Source organism: Galeopterus variegatus, unplaced genomic scaffold (genome assembly GCF_000696425.1).
Source record: "Galeopterus variegatus unplaced genomic scaffold, G_variegatus-3.0.2 Scaffold2564, whole genome shotgun sequence".
NCBI lineage: Eukaryota > Metazoa > Chordata > Mammalia > Dermoptera > Cynocephalidae > Galeopterus > Galeopterus variegatus.
This window is the reverse complement of record NW_007728675.1, coordinates 162145-180770: the sequence shown is the minus strand read 5'-3', so window position 1 is coordinate 180770 and position 18626 is coordinate 162145. Positions and strand designations below refer to the sequence as shown.

Below are 18626 nucleotides of genomic sequence, written 5' to 3'. Positions count from 1 at the left end.
TATGAAGCCTCCCCAGAAGATATGCCTATTATGTCTTCTGAGTCAAGGGCAATTAGAAATAGGGCTGGGGATGTCTATTCTAGAATATAGTGCTCCAGGACAGACAGCAGGGGCCTATGCAACCCTATGATCCAGAGGCAACCCTATGATCCATTTTCTTTACCCCTCCCATTAGTAGGAAGTTTTCTCCAAACTCACCATCTCCCATCTCATCAGAGAAAGGAAGGCTAAAAACAGCTTCGTCAATCATCCGGTTGGGGAGGTTTGTGTAGAACCTGCCGACTGTGGTCTCCAGGTTACTTAACTGGTTCAGCACCATCATGCTGCCTTTAATCACGGGCAAGGCTGTACGGTCTGGCACACCATACTTCCCAGAATTCTGTTCAGCCAGATCTCTCAGAAACGCCAGCTCTTTCAATCCAGTCACCCCATCTGGAATTGAAAGCCAAGGGAAGATCACAGAAAGCAAAATGGTTTACATCTATAAAATATCTTGTCATTTCTATCTACTATGGGCATAGATGAGGTCTTGAAATGCCAAAAGGGTCTTTGTAGAGACAATGTGAACTCAGGACACAAATAACCTGTTTTTGCTGAGGAACAATAGCCGGAGGAGTAGTCTTCCCTTAAATAGTCAAGAGGGCAAAGACATTCTTCAAAAGGTCATGATAAAAAAACACATGAGTGAATAAAGGAACCCCATTCAGTGAGGATGTATTCTTCTCAAAAAGTTTAATTATAACACTTAAATTCTTTTTCTGTATTTAATATTTGAAGGCAAAAGTAATGATTAACAAGCCTGCATCTAATTTAAAGCAGTAGGTGAGGTTGTAAGAGTTTTAGAGGACAGAGGTTTACCATTTCATTCCTTACCTCTTCCCCTGCAAAAACACTTGCCAAAGTTTCATGCAACTAAATGAAAGTATTATGGACTGCATTTAGTGATGACTCTAAACCCCATTTCTTTTTTTTAAATTTTTTTTTTGTCTTTTTGTCTTTTTTCGTGACCGGCAACGGATCGCAACCCTCGGTGTTGCCCCTGCTCCTCGCTCAGCCAGTGAGCGGCCGGTCTGTATGTGGGATCCGAACCCTCGGCGGGAGCGCCGCCGCGCTTCCCAAGCGGTGCACTGTAGCAGTGCGCCACTGGGCCGGCCCTAAACCCCATTTCTTTAAGCTCATTTTAATTACAAATATTTTCATGCTTGATATTGTTAAAGATAACACTAAATTTGATTTATTTAATGTACATTTTTTATATTTAAAGGGTTTTAAAAACTTTGTAAAAGATTTAGGCATACTGGGATGTATTGTTCTGTAACATCTGTAATCTATAACACAAAAATAAATTTAATAAACCTTTTTTTTTTAGTTTGTACTGTTGGAACATAGTCAAAAGGATTAGTAACTGATCGCATATGGGTACCACTGTAAACAAACTCAAATGATTTCAGCCACAACTGAGATTATACCACTGTGCTTTAAAAAGGTTTTGCCTCATGTTCTTGAAGATTTCAATAGCAAACCATGAACTGCTCAGTCATTAGAAAGAATCTGAAGCTTTCATGGTTCATCTACCATATGTGTCTTTATCATTTCTACATAGGGAGTGTGTATATTTCTAGTATGGAAAGTCCATTTCTAAAGTCATGGCAGAATTTAATGGATATAATTTCTTTCTTAAAACATTGTATTTAAATAAACCTGGATTTTACTCCACTCATACAATGCTAAAGAAAAGGAAAAAAATACCTGGGCCAATTAAGTCAGAATCAGATTATTGTTCTCTTTGCTTGGCATAGAGCTAGGACAGCAGTGAGGGGCATGCTCCACAGTAATAGATGACGCAAAAGACCTGATTGATCCCTGACCTTAAACTCTTGAGGAGCTTGCAGAGGTGAAATAACTCAGGCAATAAATACATTTCCTTTCCTCATCACATACTATTTGGCTCTCTCAAAATGTAAAAGAAGAGTGACAAAGAAGAATATGTAGTAGGCAAAGAAGAGCAGTGTGGGATGGAAGGTTATCAAGGATTGGGTATTCTGTGTTACTCCATGATGAAATGTCACGCAGGGGTGGCAGTAGGGGCAATAGGGTGGCAGAGTGGTAAGTATGCTGGATTGTTTATTGCCAAAGTGGTCATGCTAAAAACTGTTTCCCCAAATCCCCTCTCCTATATGCTTCCAGATCAAAGGTGCCAAAAGTGAAGTATTGCAATATTTGAGAAGTAAAAGGGGGTGAGAGAAAGACACAAAGGAACCAGAATGTCCCACTTTGTCTCATTCTTCTCTGATCTGCGTTCGGTCCTTTTTCCAACTGTGCCAGCTTGCTCACCATCAGCAATCCCAGGCACGCTCCAGATGCTTCCCCAAGCATGCACAGGGCCAGAACAACGAAAAGCTAACATCCTTCCAGGACTTCTACACCAGACCTCCCAAATGGTCTTCCATGTTCCTAGCTTCCAGACTTCCCTGCAAGCTCTGACTTGGTTACTAAACTTTCTCTGAATTATCAGCAACCCTTTCTGGACCTTTACTTTTCCAGTTTCTCCCACAATTAAGTACATTCTAATTCTGAAAATAAATTCTTAATCCCAAAATTGTCACAGTGGTTCTGCTTCCCTATTTGAACCCTGACTGATATGGTAAGGGAAAGTGTCTACCCTAGTGAACAATACTCAGAAATGGCCTTCTGAGAGAGGAGGAGAGGAGAGAGAGAAAACTGGCCATGAGGATGTGGGGCTAGATAGGTTAAAGGGAGAAAGAGAAGAGATAAGGATGATTAGCTGGATGTAACTAGAGGTTTTAAAGTGTGGAATTATCAGGGGCACAACAAATGTACAAGAGCCTCCAGTGGGAGGATTTAGGACCAGTGAAGGCATGGGTGACAGCAAGGACACTTTTTCACTCAGTATCTGCCTGGACAGACCTTCAAATCTAATGAAAAAGAAGTGAATACTTCCTTTTGGGCCTCTTTATTCCTCCACTATTGCATTTAATTAATCATTCCGGTCTATGTACCTTCCTCACTGGATTAAAAGCTTCTTGAACACAGGGACTTTCTATAACACAGCACACCATGTTGTACACTGTAGGTACTCAAATTTTATTTTCCTCCCTTCCTCTCTTCTTCCTTCCTCTCATGAGTGAAAAAAAGCTAAACCATAGGAGAAAAGGGCACCAAGACACCAGAGATGACACTGAAAGGTATGTGCCCAGGCAAGAAGAGGCCACCTCACCTACCTCAGCGGTGCTCAGTCCTGTTCTAAGCACTCTGAATGCAAAAAAGAGCAAGACACATTCCTGTCTGAGAAGCTCATATCCATGCGGTAAGTGTAGGGAGAAGGAACAGAGAGGACAATATGTGGGTACCTCACTATAGTGTAAAGGGAGCATGCCGAGCAGAAGTGAGCACGACACGCTGGGGACACAGAGCACTGGACAGAGAGCTGGCCTGCACAGCAGAGGTGTCCTCCACCTCTGAGCAGTGCTGACAGGAAACCAGGTAATCTTTCATTCCCTCCTTCAAGTGGCTTTGAAGACCTGTTATTGACCAGATGCTATGTTAAGAACTTTAAACACATATCATATTTTGTCAATTTATTGTCACAACACTCTATGCAGTGGATTTTATCATTCTCATTTCACAGATAAAACTGAGGCCTAAAGAGATGAAGTAACTTGCCATAAGCCACATGGATAGTAAATGCAGATAGCAACTCAGGACTGCTGGACATGAGAGCTATGTTTTCAGGTATGGTCCATAAAGCATTTGGAAAAAAGAGGATCACTTTGGCCAAAACATGGATTCCTGGACCCCTCCTAAGGGGATCTGAAAAAGAATCTGAGGGCAGTGTCTGGGAATCTGCATTTTAAAACCATTCCTCAAGTAATCCTCAGAACATTAAAATATGAGAACCTGTGTCCTAAAATCACATGGTTTTGCATGGAAATTTGAAATTGGAGAAGAGAAATAAATATCATAGGTGGGAAAGGCTGCTGGATCAAGACATGGCCTCAAACACAAGAGAAGATGGCCACCTTGAACACCAAGGGCAAGGGGCCTGAAGAAGAGGCTGTGAGAGGAAAGCAATGTATTAGCAGCTGGGAGACACACGACTCCACACAGAGGCTGGGACACTGGGCTGTATTCAGACTGGAGGACAGGGTGGATAGCTGAAGGGAAAAAATGGAGTATTTCTTCAATTTTGACAATTTACTAAATCCTTTCACCTACTGTCATTTAACAGCAACACAGTCCATTTCAATGAGTACCTAGCAAGTGCCAGGTACGGTCCTGGGTGTTTACTGTACCTTCAGGCTAATCCTCACTACAACCCTGCAAAGCTGATCATTCTTATCTCCATTTTACAGCTAAGGAAGCTGGGGTGGAGAGAGTGGCAGAAGAGGCTTCAGGTGGTGATTCTGCAGGGTAATGTGGTATTCACAGTCTTGGTTACACAGAAGAATCTAGGTCAGTGCTTTGGCTTCCTGCAGCTTAAACCAACGAGATAAGTTAAAAACCTCCATGTAGTATCAAAACCTTAGATAATCCTAGAACATGAAGGAGAACTGAAAAAAATGGGAGCTGTACAAAATCCTCTGCAAGACCACATAAGCAGAGAAGTTTTAGAAATGAGCAGGTGACTGGACAGAGAGAAATGAGAGAGAGGGACATTCTATCATGCCCTGAATACCAACATTAGGTGGAGGAAGAGCTGCTGGGTTGTCTTTTCTGATAGCCTCCATCAAAGCACACTATTACGATTCTTTCTTTCTTTCTTTTTTTTTTAAGGCAGCATACACTTAGAGGGAACTTTCATCTGAAAGAGAAATCTCAAAACACTACCTACCGTTCATGAGGGCATAGGTGAGAATCATTACAGAGTTGTTTAGAAAGCTATTTTCTTCATTGATGACACGGAGAGTTGCCTTTTTATCTTCTTCTGAAGAGTCCTTTGATGTAATGCCAGCTGACAGGTAAATGATGACCATGTCTGTACCTAAACAAAAACATACCAATTGAATGCACCACGTAGATTCTGGCTAACGGCAGCAATTCAGGTTCCTTTCCGTTTCCCCTGGACCTCCCTAAAAGCTCATGACCCACTGGGCCCAGCATCCCTACTCCTTCCCATCTGATGCTGTGGCTTTCACTGCCCCCTCCCACCTCTGCTTCTCTTCCATCCTGGCCCTCCAGGCAGCGAGGCCTCATTTATCTGGTGTCAGGTAAAGAGGTGTTCCTAATGAATTTACCAGATAAAAGAAGGCAGCTTCTTCAGGCCCCCAATGGCTATGGTAATTTAAGCCAGCCCAAATGGAAACCTCTCCTGATTCTGACATGGAGGATTTACAATGTGATTTCTCCTTTCTTCAGTGACACAGGATCATCACCATGAACAACACACACTTTTGGGGGACTAGGCTTTAAAATGGTGGTTTTTCTAGGGCTCTTTAGATATGTAAGCTCATTTGTACCTACCCTAAATATCTCTAGGTACATTCCCATTTTACATACATTATAGAGTAATAGAGCAGTAAAAACATGGGCAGAGGAGACAGTCACTTGTGTTCAGAACCCAGGTCTGCTATTTGTGAGCTATGTCTGGGTACTTTTGGCACATTTCTTATCTTCTGTACACCTAAATTTCCTTGTCCATAAAATGGGGGTGAGGACAGTACTGACTTCATAGGGTTGCTGTGAGGACTAACTGGCTCATTTAAGTAAAGAGTGTAAGCAAAAGGGTGACGGCAAAAGGAGGGTAAAAGAGAAAAGAAAGAAACCTCAAAGCACACACAAACACAAAACACAAACAAAACCCTTCTAAATTGATCTGAAGTAGTACTTAAGACTTTAGATTAAGACTACTTTCCAAATACTGCTGATGGGCAGAATTATCAAGAAGTAATTTTAGCTCAATGGGATGAACTGTCAAGTGGATTTGTCAGTAAAATAAAAGTGATGCATTTCCTACCACTAGAGGTGTAAAAGCAGAGCCTGAACGACCACTTAAATAAATGGAGGAAAGTAAGAGAGCCGAACTTATACATTTTCTTTCTGCGATTCTTTGATTCAATATACTCAGATATTTTTAGGACGTCCTCATAGAAGAATCTTTTATTAAGAAAATATTTATGTAATACGTTATACACTTATTTCTTCAGGTTCCTACTCTCGTCATTTAATTGAGGTTGCTTTATAGCAACGGTGGCAGGCAAGCTCCAAGACAGTCCCCCAATGATCCCACCTCCGGATGTTCACGTCTTTGTGTCGATGCCTCCGTTTGAGTGTGGGCTGGATTTACTGACTTACAGTGAATGGAACAAAGATGATGAAACATCAAGACTAAGATTAGGTTATAAAAAGACAGCAGTTTCTACCGTGGATGCTTTCTCATGGAGGGAAGCTTGGCTGGCATGTTGTGAACTGTTCTCTGGAGAGGCTGGAAAGAGAGGACCTCAGAACTGAAAAACCTGCCAGCAACCACATGAGTGAGATTGGAAGTGGATCCTCCCCCAGTTGAACTTTGAGATGACTGCAGCCCTGAACAGTCTGACTGCAACCTCAGAAGACACCTTGAGCCAGAGGCACTCAGCTATGCTGTGCCCAGATTCCTGACTCACAGAAAGTATGAGATGATAAACGTTTATTGTTTTAAGCCACTGAGTGTTGGGGTCATTGGTTATGCAGCAATAGATAATGAATACAATTACCCTTTAAAAATTACCCTAATGATGAATTTCCTTCACTTTGTAAATTTACTTTAGATTTTGAAGTATTTTTTATTATACAGAATTGAATAGTTAATTTATTTTGTATCAGTGTTGTAGATAACAGAACTGAGTTTAATAAAATTTGGCTCAAAGAAATAAATGCATTCACAGTTCCTCTGACTTACTACTAACATAATATATAAGCAAGTCTTAAAGTCAATTTTTTTGTGTGTGTGTTTTTCCGTGTCCGGCAATGGATCGCAACCCTCAGTGTCGCCCCCGTACCGGACCGGGACCGGCAACGGGATCGCAACCCTCGGTGTTGCTCCCGCGCCTCGCTCAGCCAGTGAGCGGGAACCGGTCTGTATGTGGGATCCGAACCCTCGGGCGGGAGCGCCGCCGCGCTTCCCAAGCGGCGCACTATCCAGTGCGCCGCCGGGCCGGCCCTTAAAGTCAATTTTGATGCTTGAACAATTCTCTAATGAACATTAACTGCAAATTTAATTTTCACTGTGTAGTTACCAGAGATTAGGAAGTGCATGTTGATGCAAAAACGAACAAAAAAACCACATAAATTGTGGGAATATTCCTGTCTTGAACCAGTTGTCGATATTTTTCCAATGTTGTAAATGTAGTCCTGTAAATTATTTTATTAGAACCGTAAACATCTTGGCTAAGTTTCAGACCAATAAAAACAAAAAAACAAAAACTGGTTGACCCCTAGTGGGGGGGAATACAAATATACTATGAAGCTGATCTACAGTATGAGACAAGTCATCTCCCCATGGCAAAGTACCGTGTGTGATAAACTCCTGGACACACCTGGACTGACCTAAAAAAGAACCCATTGCGTTTTCTTACTTAGCCTTAAGATTATGGATAAAACGCACTGTCACTGAGAGCTGTTTTTAAGGCATGGGCCCCTGTTTGGAAAGTCAGAAGTCCTGCAGCCCGCAGCTTCTTTAGCAGCAAAGCTCATTTTCTTTGCATCCCAAAACTAAAACACACAGTCTGTAAGTCTTCATTGGCTTTGCCCAGCCTCTAACTCCATCCCCACCTTATCCTCAAGAAACACTGAGTTATTTTTTCATTCTTAGTTATCAAGATCTGTCAAATTTGGTCTGATTTATTTTTTTACTCATCAGGACATTCCCTCCCTAGCGAGAGGAATTTTAAACCTTGTGATGAGCTATGTTAGGGATGCGTAATTAGAGGGACTTGGGGCAGAGCAAAGTCGCAGCACATAACTGGAAAACAACGCAAAAGATGTCTTTCTCTAAGCCACCAACATGTCCTAGAGTCAATATCAAAGAAGGAAGAATAACAAATTTGGAATCTGCCCACGTCATTAGATCCCCACCCCTAACCATCTTATTCCTTCTGTTATAAAATGATCCTCCAACCAATCACACCCAAAACAAACTCAGAACAATCAAGTGTTAATGTTGTCAGTTACAGATCTACCATGAGACAGAGAAAGAGTCAGCACTGGATAAAATTTCAGGTTTTCTGGTCGATAAAAAGCAAACCAGTGCAAACCTAGAACGATTTATGATGTGTAGCTTCTGTTTATATGGCTATTCGTGTGGGGCAGACACCTTACCTTCATGCACAGACTAACCCTTAGAACAATCTTAAGGGCAGGTCTTTCTCATCTGAATAAATTCACCCCATGACACCTAAAACAGCACCAGATACACAGTAGATGCTCAGTAATTGTCAAGTGAAGAGAAGTGGGGACGTACAGTGTGAGGAAGAGTATACAGACCCCTCGCTATGCTGTTGCCATGGCTGCCAGTCTTGGGCTTTGAGGTGACTTAGGACATCTAGGGTAACTGCTTTAGTTTAGTTGGAGCTAGAAGTCTTATAGGAAACTGAATACCATAATAACCACAGCTAATATTTATTAAATAGTTATGATAGAATTCTGGATCTTATTCTTCCCCCCAGTTTACAGATGAGGAAACGAGACCCGGAGAGATCAAATAATTTAGACAAGTTCACAAGGTTAGGAAAATTCCAACTCACTACTTAACTATGAGGCTACACTGCTTGAAAACACCCTAAAACCTCTCCTTAATAAACTGGACAATGCTAATTCCTGAAGTATTTCTTTATGCAAACTAATTTAGGTCCTTTTTTCTCTGAACTGCCAGTAGAAGCTGTAAACTGGAGGCTGGTGGGCAAAACCTTAAAAACATTGGTCTAAAATAGGCTCCTCTGCGCATTTAGAAAATCGTGCCATCAAAATTTGTCCAAGTCTCTAAGGGTCACTCCTCTTGCCATGTTTTTGTTTGCCAACAAAAAGAAAAGAAAAACAAACACAGAAAAACCCAGAGAGAAATGTCTTCCATCCAATCAGCCTTCTGCTAACGTGTGGTGCAGGAAGATCTGTGAGAAGAGTTTTAATGAGGTCTCTATTCACAGTTTTAAAGCTGGAACAAATGTCAACATTTGAAAATCAAGGGATTTCACATAAAAATCCAGATTTTTGGCTTCTCTTGAAACAGAAGATCTGGCAACACTGGGCAGGCATTCCTGTACAGCAACAATAGACTGAACAGAGGAGGAGGTGCCCTGTTGATGGAGCATGTGCTTTCTTGCCTTCTATGTTCTCCAGCTAATCCTTATTACCTGACCCCTGCTTGTTGGACTCACATTCACTTCCTGGCCACCACAGGCATCTGAGTTTACAACTGCTAATCTAACATTTTTCTTCATTATGTAAACAGCATTATAATCAAGACGACATAAACTCTAATGATGATTTGAGGATTGAAGAATCAAGTAGAAAGAACACTTCAGTGAGTGCTGATAGGTAAGTGGCATTGACAAACTAGCCAATCTACCCTGAATACTTGAGAGTTAGTCTTGTCCACTGATCTTATTGAATCATGGCAACTTTATACTCAGCTGTTCCACAATATTCACCTGTGGATAGCTGGAGCTTGCCAGTGCTGGTAGGCAAAATTCTAAAATAATCCAAATGACCATACCCTTGAATAATCCTCTGCGCTTGAATGTGGGAGTAACCTGTAACTTGCTTCTAACCAATAGAATATGGGAAGGGTGACGTGAATTCAGTCCTGTGATTGAGCCACATATCTGGCAAAGATGGATGGATTTTGCAGATGTAATTAAGGTTCTTCGCAAGGGAGAGTGGCCTGATTAAATAAAAAGAGTGGGTTTAATCTAATCGGATGATCCCGTTAAGAGAGGATTCAAGACTTCCCTAAAGCCAGGAACTTGAAGCAGAAGAGATGCTTTCCTACTGGCCTTGAAGAAGGAAACTGATATGAGTTTTACAGTTGCAAGGAAATGAACTCTGTCAACAAACGCATAAGGTCAGAAGAGGACTCTGAACCTCAGGTGAGACCATAGCCCTGGCTGACTCCTTGACTGCAGCTCTGGGAGACCCTAAACAGAGGAACTAAATTAAGATACCTGGACTCCCAATCCATGGAAACTTTAAGATAATAAGATAATTAAATGTATGTTGTTTAAAACTGCTAAGTTTGTGGTTATGCAGAAACAAAACTAATACGCCATCTACCACCATTAGTTGCAATAATTACAGTAGCTTCCTTCTCTCAAGGGCCCATTATGTGCCCAGCACTACGCTTTGCATTTATCAGTGCTGTCTTAGCTTAAATGCAGACACATTGAAGAGCTTGAAATTGTATTGTTTAAATTTATCTCAATAAGATACATTAATGTTTTCAAAAAGAGAAAAAGTACAAACAAATTTTCAAATATAAAAGGGAAAATGAAATAGATTCTGTTTAACAGTTTCAAAGCATGAGTCCCATTTCAAACATCCTCCTTTCCTTTACTCCAGCATGCATCTTAATTCCAGATTTTCTTTAATACATGAAAATTAAATTACAGTGCCTTTGTACATTTGAAGGGCTCATCTAAATGACAGCTGGTTAGAGAAGGAAGGATCAAGGCAAGAATTCCTGCTGCCCCTCACATGCACATGCGCATAGCAGTCATCGAGGAGACAGAGCTGACAATTTGCACTAAAAAGAAAGTGGATACTCCCTTGAGAAATAAATGGGGATATGTGCTTGATAAAGGGGCGGGAAGAGGGGGCTCTGGGAGTCAAGAAATCATGCAGACTGACCACCTTTGACTGGAAAAGGTAAGAAAATCTAGTAAGATTCTAGTATTAAATGACCATGAAGACAACATGCGAAAATTTTACGCCAAATCAATTTTTAAAAAATCCCTCTAAACACAGTTGTGTGAACAATTTATAATACATTCCTATTGCCATCTTTATCTATTATGCTGATAAGTTCTCTGGGAAAATGAACATACTTGCTTGGAACTTCGTGTTATTGTTTGTGCTTCGAATCAGCTGAAATGCCTTTTGAAATCCCACTGCGTGCTGAGTAGGACTATCCAAAGACTTGACGCTGCTAACAAAGGTGGACATTTTCCTTTTCGTCTCACTGGTGGCTGGAGACAGGAAGGTCTTATAGCATTGGTCTAGTGAGCAAGTCCTGACGGTGTCTGCCACAGTCAACACAGAAATCTGCAGGGAAGGAAAAAAACATGTTATCTTCCAATTTAGAGAGAAGCCTACAGAACGGTTTTTGAGAGTTTAAAAATAAATGCCTGGAGGCATCCACCTATTGAATTTGAAAAGGATTAGTAAGGATTGGTAAGGGGCAGGGCAAACTCTAGAGTGTGGTTTTTGCTCCAAGATAAAGTAGCAGTACTGTGTTCATATGCAACATTAAAAAAAACAACAAAAAACTACTTAATACAGAGAAAAATCTTAGCAACAACTAACCATCTTTTTTTTTTTCCTTTTTTTTTTGTCTTTTTTACTGACCGGTAACGGGATCGCAACCCTCGGTGTCGCGCCCGTACTGGGGACCGGCAAGGGGATCGCAACCCTCAGTGTTGCGCCTGCACCGCGCTCAGCCAGTGAGCGGGAACCGGTCTCCACATGGGATCCGAACCCTCGGCAGGAGCGCAGCCGCGCTCTCAAGCGGCGTACTTTCCAGTGTGCCACCGGGCCGGCCCAACAACTAACCATCTTGATTTTCAAACTGAAGGTGGGGCTGAGTGAGGGTAGGGGCGTAGGGTGTGTCTTTTAAGCAACTGGGTTAGTAAGTAAAACTTCTGGAGTTGGAAAAAGTCACATGATTAAGCAGAAAATGTCCACGGGTGATAGATTATCCTTAGCTGTTGTGTACCTACCTCAGAGGTGTCCTGCAGATTAATAAAGCTCTAGCAGCAGCCTTCCCTTCTCTCTTAGTTCCTAGCAATCTTGAGATAACGTTCAGCCACCCACCAACACCCACTTTACCTACCCTTCCCCTCCTTAGTATAACTTCCAGTGTGAAAGTCACGGCTAATTAGAAACCTTAACAGGAGCCATAAAAGAAGTACAAAACTCATCCTGGTGGCAGTGATAGTTATAAAATGACTTTTTGACTGGTGGCTGCTTCCTCAAATATTAGAATAAAAAATAAACCACTCTCTTTTCTCAAAGTCATTTTAAAGATGGATTTAAAATACAGACCACAAAACAATAATTTTAAAAAGGCATTCAGGGCCGGCCCGGTGGCACACTCCTATAGTGCGCCGCTTGGGAAGTGTGGTGGCGCTCCCGCCGAGGGTTCGGATCCCACATACAGACCGGTTCCCGCTCACTGGCTGAGCGAGGGGCGGGAGCAACACCGAGGGTTGCGATCCCGTGGCCGGTCCTGGTCCGGTATGGGCGTGACACTGAGGGTTGCGATCCGTTGCTGGTCACGAAAAAAGACAAAAAGGGAAAAAAAAAAAAAAAGGCATTCAAAGGGGACCCCACTCCATAGGGGTCACTGGGACAAGGGTCACCTTATCATGCTCGTCAATGGCGCTGAGGATGACCTGAGCAGCATCCTTGGCGATCTGAAGCTGCGTATCGGTGACTGAAGCCCCGTGGTCCAGGATCACGACTATGTGCTTTGACTGCGGCCGGACTGTAGAGACGTAGATGGGCCTATAATGGGGAGAAGCGCTCTGGGATCAGTCACAGTGTAAGTCAAAGGCCTCAACTTGGCACAGCTGTGAACATTAGAGATATGTGGGCATGTTGGTTTCTATGTGTTCTTCCAGGAATAGAGAGATAGTGTGGGAGGAGAAACCATGCATTGAAAATAACTCGAGACAACCATGTGTGTGCAGAACAGGGACTGGTAATCTGTGCCTTCTAAAGATTAAAGCAACTGGGAGAGGTTTTTAAGAAGCAAACTCAAAAGTCAGCTCTCTCACTTCTGCATGCTGATGCTGCCCCACTGATACCCATTCTCCTACAGGAAATGGAAATGGTAGCCCCTTATGCTGCAGACACAAGCCAAGAGGGAGAAAAAGGTCCACTTGCCAGCTGGATCTTCCTTTGCACACTTATAGAATGGGCCTTTGCTAGAAGTAAGGCAGCCTACAACCTGTGAGCAGGCTCAGCAGTTTTGAATAACAGGTTTCCCTCTTCCCATACAAAGGCTCCTGTTAAGAGGCCCTTCCCTTTCTGTACTGAAACAATTCACACAGGTCAGCCGCCAAAGGCCCCTTATCAGAGCATTTAAAACTGTGCCATCAAAATTTGTCCAAGCCTGTGATAGCCACTCTTCTTGCCAGGTTTTTGTTTGCCAACATTAAGAAAAAGTGGGGCGGGGACGGAGCCACAAAGGAGAAATACCTCCTATCAAAGCAGCCTTCTGCTAATATGCAGTGCAGGAAGGTCTGTGAGAAAAGGTTTAATGAGGTCTCTATTCACAACTTTAAAGCTGGAACAAATTAGGGGGATTTTAAGAAAGCAAATCAGCCACAAGAGAATTCTCTCCTTTATTGACACCCCTAAAACACCAGATCTTTCTGTGAAATGTTAGATGCCAGCTGAGTCACAAAAGCCTGGGCACAAATTAAGAAATGTAGGCAAAGTACCAAAAAACCTCAAAATCTGGCCAAGTTTACACTAATTGTGCTCAAGCCAAAAGTCCTGCATTAATACGAAAGTACCACTATATTTTCACTAGTAAATCACCATTGAGCCCGTGGGGAAATGGGATAAAAAGAATACAGGAAGGTGGCTATAGAAATGAACCGTGGAACAGAAAAGAAGGAAAACCTGACCATTCTAACACTGACAACTAGGTCAAATATTTAATATTTTAGGTCCTCAATGCTAGGTGAGAGGATTTTCTTTAAAATGACACACTTCGTTCCAACTCAACTTGCATAAATGAAAAGTAGGATATGGTTTAGCATTGTCACACTAAGTTGTGACTGCTTTAATGGGATAAATAGTAATGTTAAATGTACAAACTGGGAGGCAGTCCTCACAGCATGATCGGTATCCACCGGTTCCTTTCTCGTGTTGCTATGTTCTGAAACCCACTCCTCATTTCCAAGACATGTAGTTAATTTGCAAAGGCATCAGAGGAAAGCAGTTAGGACAAGGAAAGACATGGGAATTGCAATGTAGGAGGAGAAAAGTATGGATCATTCTGCCAAGGGAAGATAGGATAGAGGGTTGATTTAAGGCAGATTTAGGGTAGAGATACAAGAAAACCTCCCAAGTCGTCTGGGCCTGCTTTTCCCCTTTGGACTGTCCCCTATAGGTGCTTTGTTAAAAGTAGCATGCCATCTAATCTATCTTCCTAGAAGCAAATGAGAATTAGGTGGTTCATGGTTCTCCTGAGATGAGCCAGATTAGAAGCTAAGGTCATGACTTCTGGTCTAGTCTCTGAGAGACCTGAGTCTTCATCAGAATGTCTAGGGAGGGAATGACAGAAACCACACAAACAATAAAAATGTCTTTTAAGAAAAGCACAAAAGTAGTATTTGCCTGGGGGAACAATCCTCGATACAATTTAAAGATGAAAGGAAGCCGAAGTGACTGTTCATTTAGACTCCAGAAAATGGCATGAAAAGTGGGCACCTTACACTAGCTCCAGATGTTCTGGCATCAAACATTTGACATTGCAGTTGAGAAACTGTCAGTATTCAAAAGGAAAGTGTCTTTGCCTAGGGGTTTCTGTAAATTGATGAGTCTTGTCATACAAATTATCTCACCATTACTGCCCTCCTGGCTATGTGGTACAATCTCAAGTTATTTCCGTGAGAAAAGCAGGATTTTAGTGATCTTTAATCTAGTGCTTTCTGGACAAACTTAAAACTTCCAGTAGCTGAAATTTGCATGTAAATTTAAAAAATATGGTCAATCACAATATCATAGAGGGGGAGAAGTTGAGAATCACAAACTCTACTCTGATACATCATAAAATTATGTTCTAGGCCTGCACTATAGAGAACATACCATCATGTATGTTTCAACAAAGATGTCTGAAGCTCAAAATACTCTAGGTGCTTCACACAATTTCATTTCATTAGTAAATACCTTGTTTGGCTTGTTAGATAGCTCTGGAAAAGCTCTGGGCTTTGCCATTTATCCTTCCCTAGCATTTCTACATCCATGTATATGAAATGGTGAAATTGTTTTAGAACAAGTACAAGTTTCTGAATCCTCAACTTAGAGGCAGAGCTGTGTGTGGAAATGAGTCGTCTATATTTCACAGAGATCCGTCTTAAGTCACAATGGAAAACTTTAGCAAGCAAGGCAACATACCTACTGCGATGCTCATAGGTGCCCTTACACCGGAACTTGTGTGCTGGGAAAACAGTGAAAATTCCTTCTTCCGAACTGAAATACTGCCACTTAATTCCAGGGTTGGATTTCAGGTTGTCTGCAAGAACTGGAGGAGTGAGGAAAGAGAAACATAACCACCAAATCCACAGGTGGACGCAGGCCCTGCTCCTCAGGCATCTGTTTTGCATAAACTTCTTGCAGTATGAAGAAATCCCACTAGATATAAGGTTGTAAATCTTCTACAAAACATTTCCTTCCCACCCCTTAAAAAAACATCCCATGAATAGGGAAATGTAACGTTTCAGTTAAGTGAAGCAATTAGTTTTACCATCCTATGGTGACATTATATGTCCAGGATTATTTTTCCAGCACAAATGATTCATTTACATTAATCTCTCCCCTCACTGGACTGGTCCCTGTTGGGGACACTTGCTGGCTTGGCGTACACTCTCTAACTTGGAAAACAGTGATGTTAACAGTCCTTGTCTCCAGAGGGACTAGACCTGTGACCTTGACCGTGCCTTCACTTGTCTCACTTTACAATGAAGGAAATGGCATCCATGGTACTCAAAAGGCCAGGACCACAATCATTCGGTAACACTTTTACTAATGGAATGATTCCTGTGTGCCAGGTGCTGGGATAGAGGATTTCCTGTATGTTATCTCATTTCATTCACAAAACAATCCTAGGATGTAAGTGGTATTATTATCTCTACTTTTGAGTTGAGAGACTGTCTAGAGACCTTAAGCGACCTGTCAAAGACCTCATCAGCAAATGACCGAGTTGGGATTCAAACTGGTTGTCCTGGCTCCTGTGTTCTCCACGTCATGCAGTACTTCCTCCCTTCCTGTGTATGCTGAGTCCCTGCCATTGATCTGCACCTGTCATTCCCTCGGCTCCTAATTGCTAGCCAACTTTTTTGTGCATTCCTGCCTCATAGCCTCCGTGAAGTCTTTCTTACCCTCTCCCACCATCAAAATTCCCCTCATTCTGAGCTGTATGCCCTTTCTCTCTGCTCCATACCAACTCATTTATTTATTACACACTTACTGTGTGTAGGTCATTGCTTCATATGCTGCAAGATATATAAAGATGGGCAAAAAACAATCCCTGGTATAATACTGATACAAAGCAGAATTATATAGGTAGAAATGGAGCAGAAAGCAATACAACGGAGGGGAGTCTCAGCAATGGCAGAAAGGAAGGAATGCAAGAGGCGTATTTGACAAAAAAACATGTAAAGCTCTAAATGTCCATGTGACCCAATAAAGATAGGTTTTTATGGCTCTAAGGGCTGAGAATGTGACCAACAATGATGATGGCCCTTTACCTCTACTGTAGACAGAGAACTTCCACGAGGATCTTTTGTTTAATTTTAAAAACTCACACATGATATGTGGTCTTATCTCCAAGCTGTAAATGAGGAAACTGAGGCTCAAAGAAGTTAAATGGCCATTTCCAACATCACCACATTTTATCTTCTTCATAGCACTTACCCCCACCTGAAGTGATCTTGTTTGTTTAACACCAGTTCATCCTTCTCCTCTCCCTCCCTGGCCCCAGTTAAATTTTAAGGTCCATGTAAGCAAGAACTTGGCCTTGTTCCCCTAGAGCCCAGAACAATGCATGCACGTTGAGTGTCCAGTAAATATTTCTTGAACAAATGAATATCCACAGTTAGTACGTGGTACGCTCAAGTCTCCAACATAGCTGTTCTGACTCTCTAATGTGTTTTTCACCAAATTCTTCTGCCCCAAATAGAAAGGGGTGGACTAATTGCAAGACTGTGTTTTCATACCATACTTAGCATCAGGGATTACAGTTCTGACACGGGAGATGTCCAGTTCTGTAGGGTATAATGGGGGTGATGTTACCCTGGGAAGTCAGATGGTGTGATGCCACAGTCATGTGCCTACCTCCCTTCCTCAAGAGCATCATCAAGACGCTGGTCTCTCTGTCTCCTTAGCATTCGGAACAGTGGCTGGCCTGCTATGGTGGCTCATGATATTGGCTGAACTGAATTCCAATTGGAGAAAGGCAAGCCTTGCTTCAGGAATAAAGCCTCACAGTCTCTAGTTCACTGTATTTGCATTTACTCCTATTCTGATGCCCTCTTGGCTTTAATCGACGCTTCCTCATTTGTTCTTGGCCTACCATGGCCAGGGAACTGCTTTGTGGAATGGCAGTAAAGAGATTAAAAAAAAAAAGATCAAATTTTGACCTATAAAAAAAGACTAATTGAGGGAGATTGGAAGCACATGCTAAGCCTTTTATTAATTGTCATAATACCTGATTAAGAACTTAGATGAGATACAAAGAAGGGCTACGGAAATCCAAAGATGGGAACGACCTGCCTGTTGTCATTGCTTATGACCAAGCAGGCACGGCGCTAGGTATCTTGCACACACCACAGTGGATTTTTGCCATTTGGGCTTGTAGCCTGAGAACATAACCACCTTCCAAGAGGCAACCAGTGTGCAAAGGCAAGGGGAGTGAGAGCTGTACAGTAGGGTCCCTACAGGAGATGCTGACAACCAGACAGGAGGCCAGAGGCCACGTTTAGTGTAAACAGGTGCATATCATTTGCTGCTGCCCTATATGAAGTGGAACACAACGATAATCTATTCTGCTTCTGTCCCTCTCTCCTTTTGAGTGAGGCTCACCTGTTTTAAAGTTTTATTTACTTTGCAGAGGTCTTTCTGCCATTAGCAATGTTTTCTAAGGACAATCTTTTTGAGCCATGGCAAATATTTTCATTGGTTTCTAAAAATTAACAAATGTGATAGCAATTGAAATATGTGATCGATGTTAAAATGCCATTTTCATCTTTATTCCTGGCAGGTACAGATGCAGGTCTGGCTTTACAGCTGGCCCCACCTATCCCTGGAACAATTCCAAAGCATGAAGCAAAGATAAAGACATCAGTCAATAAACCTCTCATTTTATGCTGATCATTAACAATAACATACAAAGAAGAAAATGCTGGGACAACATGTGACTGTGCCATAAAACTGCCACATGGTGATACCTCTGTCAACTTGCCCACTTCCAGGAACATATGCCCAGGGCCAGACAGGATTATGCCTAGGTGGGGTCTGATGAAACGAAATCAAGAATCTACCCTAGCAAACATCTACCAGGCATTTGTATCTGCCACGCCTTGTACTAATGCTCCCACATAGGCCATTTAATTTTTTTTTTTTTTCATGACCGGCAACAGATCGCAACCCTCAGTGTTGCCCCCGTACCGGACCGGGGACCGGCA

The 18626-nt window shown here is 42.1% G+C and overlaps 1 protein-coding gene across 2 annotated transcripts in view; it reads right to left on the bottom strand.

Moving 5' to 3' along the window:
- The window catches only part of CACHD1 (cache domain containing 1), a 203544-nt gene that overhangs the window by 41930 nt on the left and 142988 nt on the right, over positions 1-18626 (bottom strand). For both annotated transcript variants that reach the window (XM_008582312.1, XM_008582313.1), the window contains exons 5-9: positions 15340-15466; positions 12570-12714; positions 11037-11253; positions 4853-5002; positions 199-432 (exon numbers count right to left, since the gene is read on the bottom strand). In XM_008582312.1, the coding sequence (XP_008580534.1) occupies positions 199-432; positions 4853-5002; positions 11037-11253; positions 12570-12714; positions 15340-15466 (873 nt within the window). The remainder of the gene's footprint in view (positions 1-198; positions 433-4852; positions 5003-11036; positions 11254-12569; positions 12715-15339; positions 15467-18626) is intronic.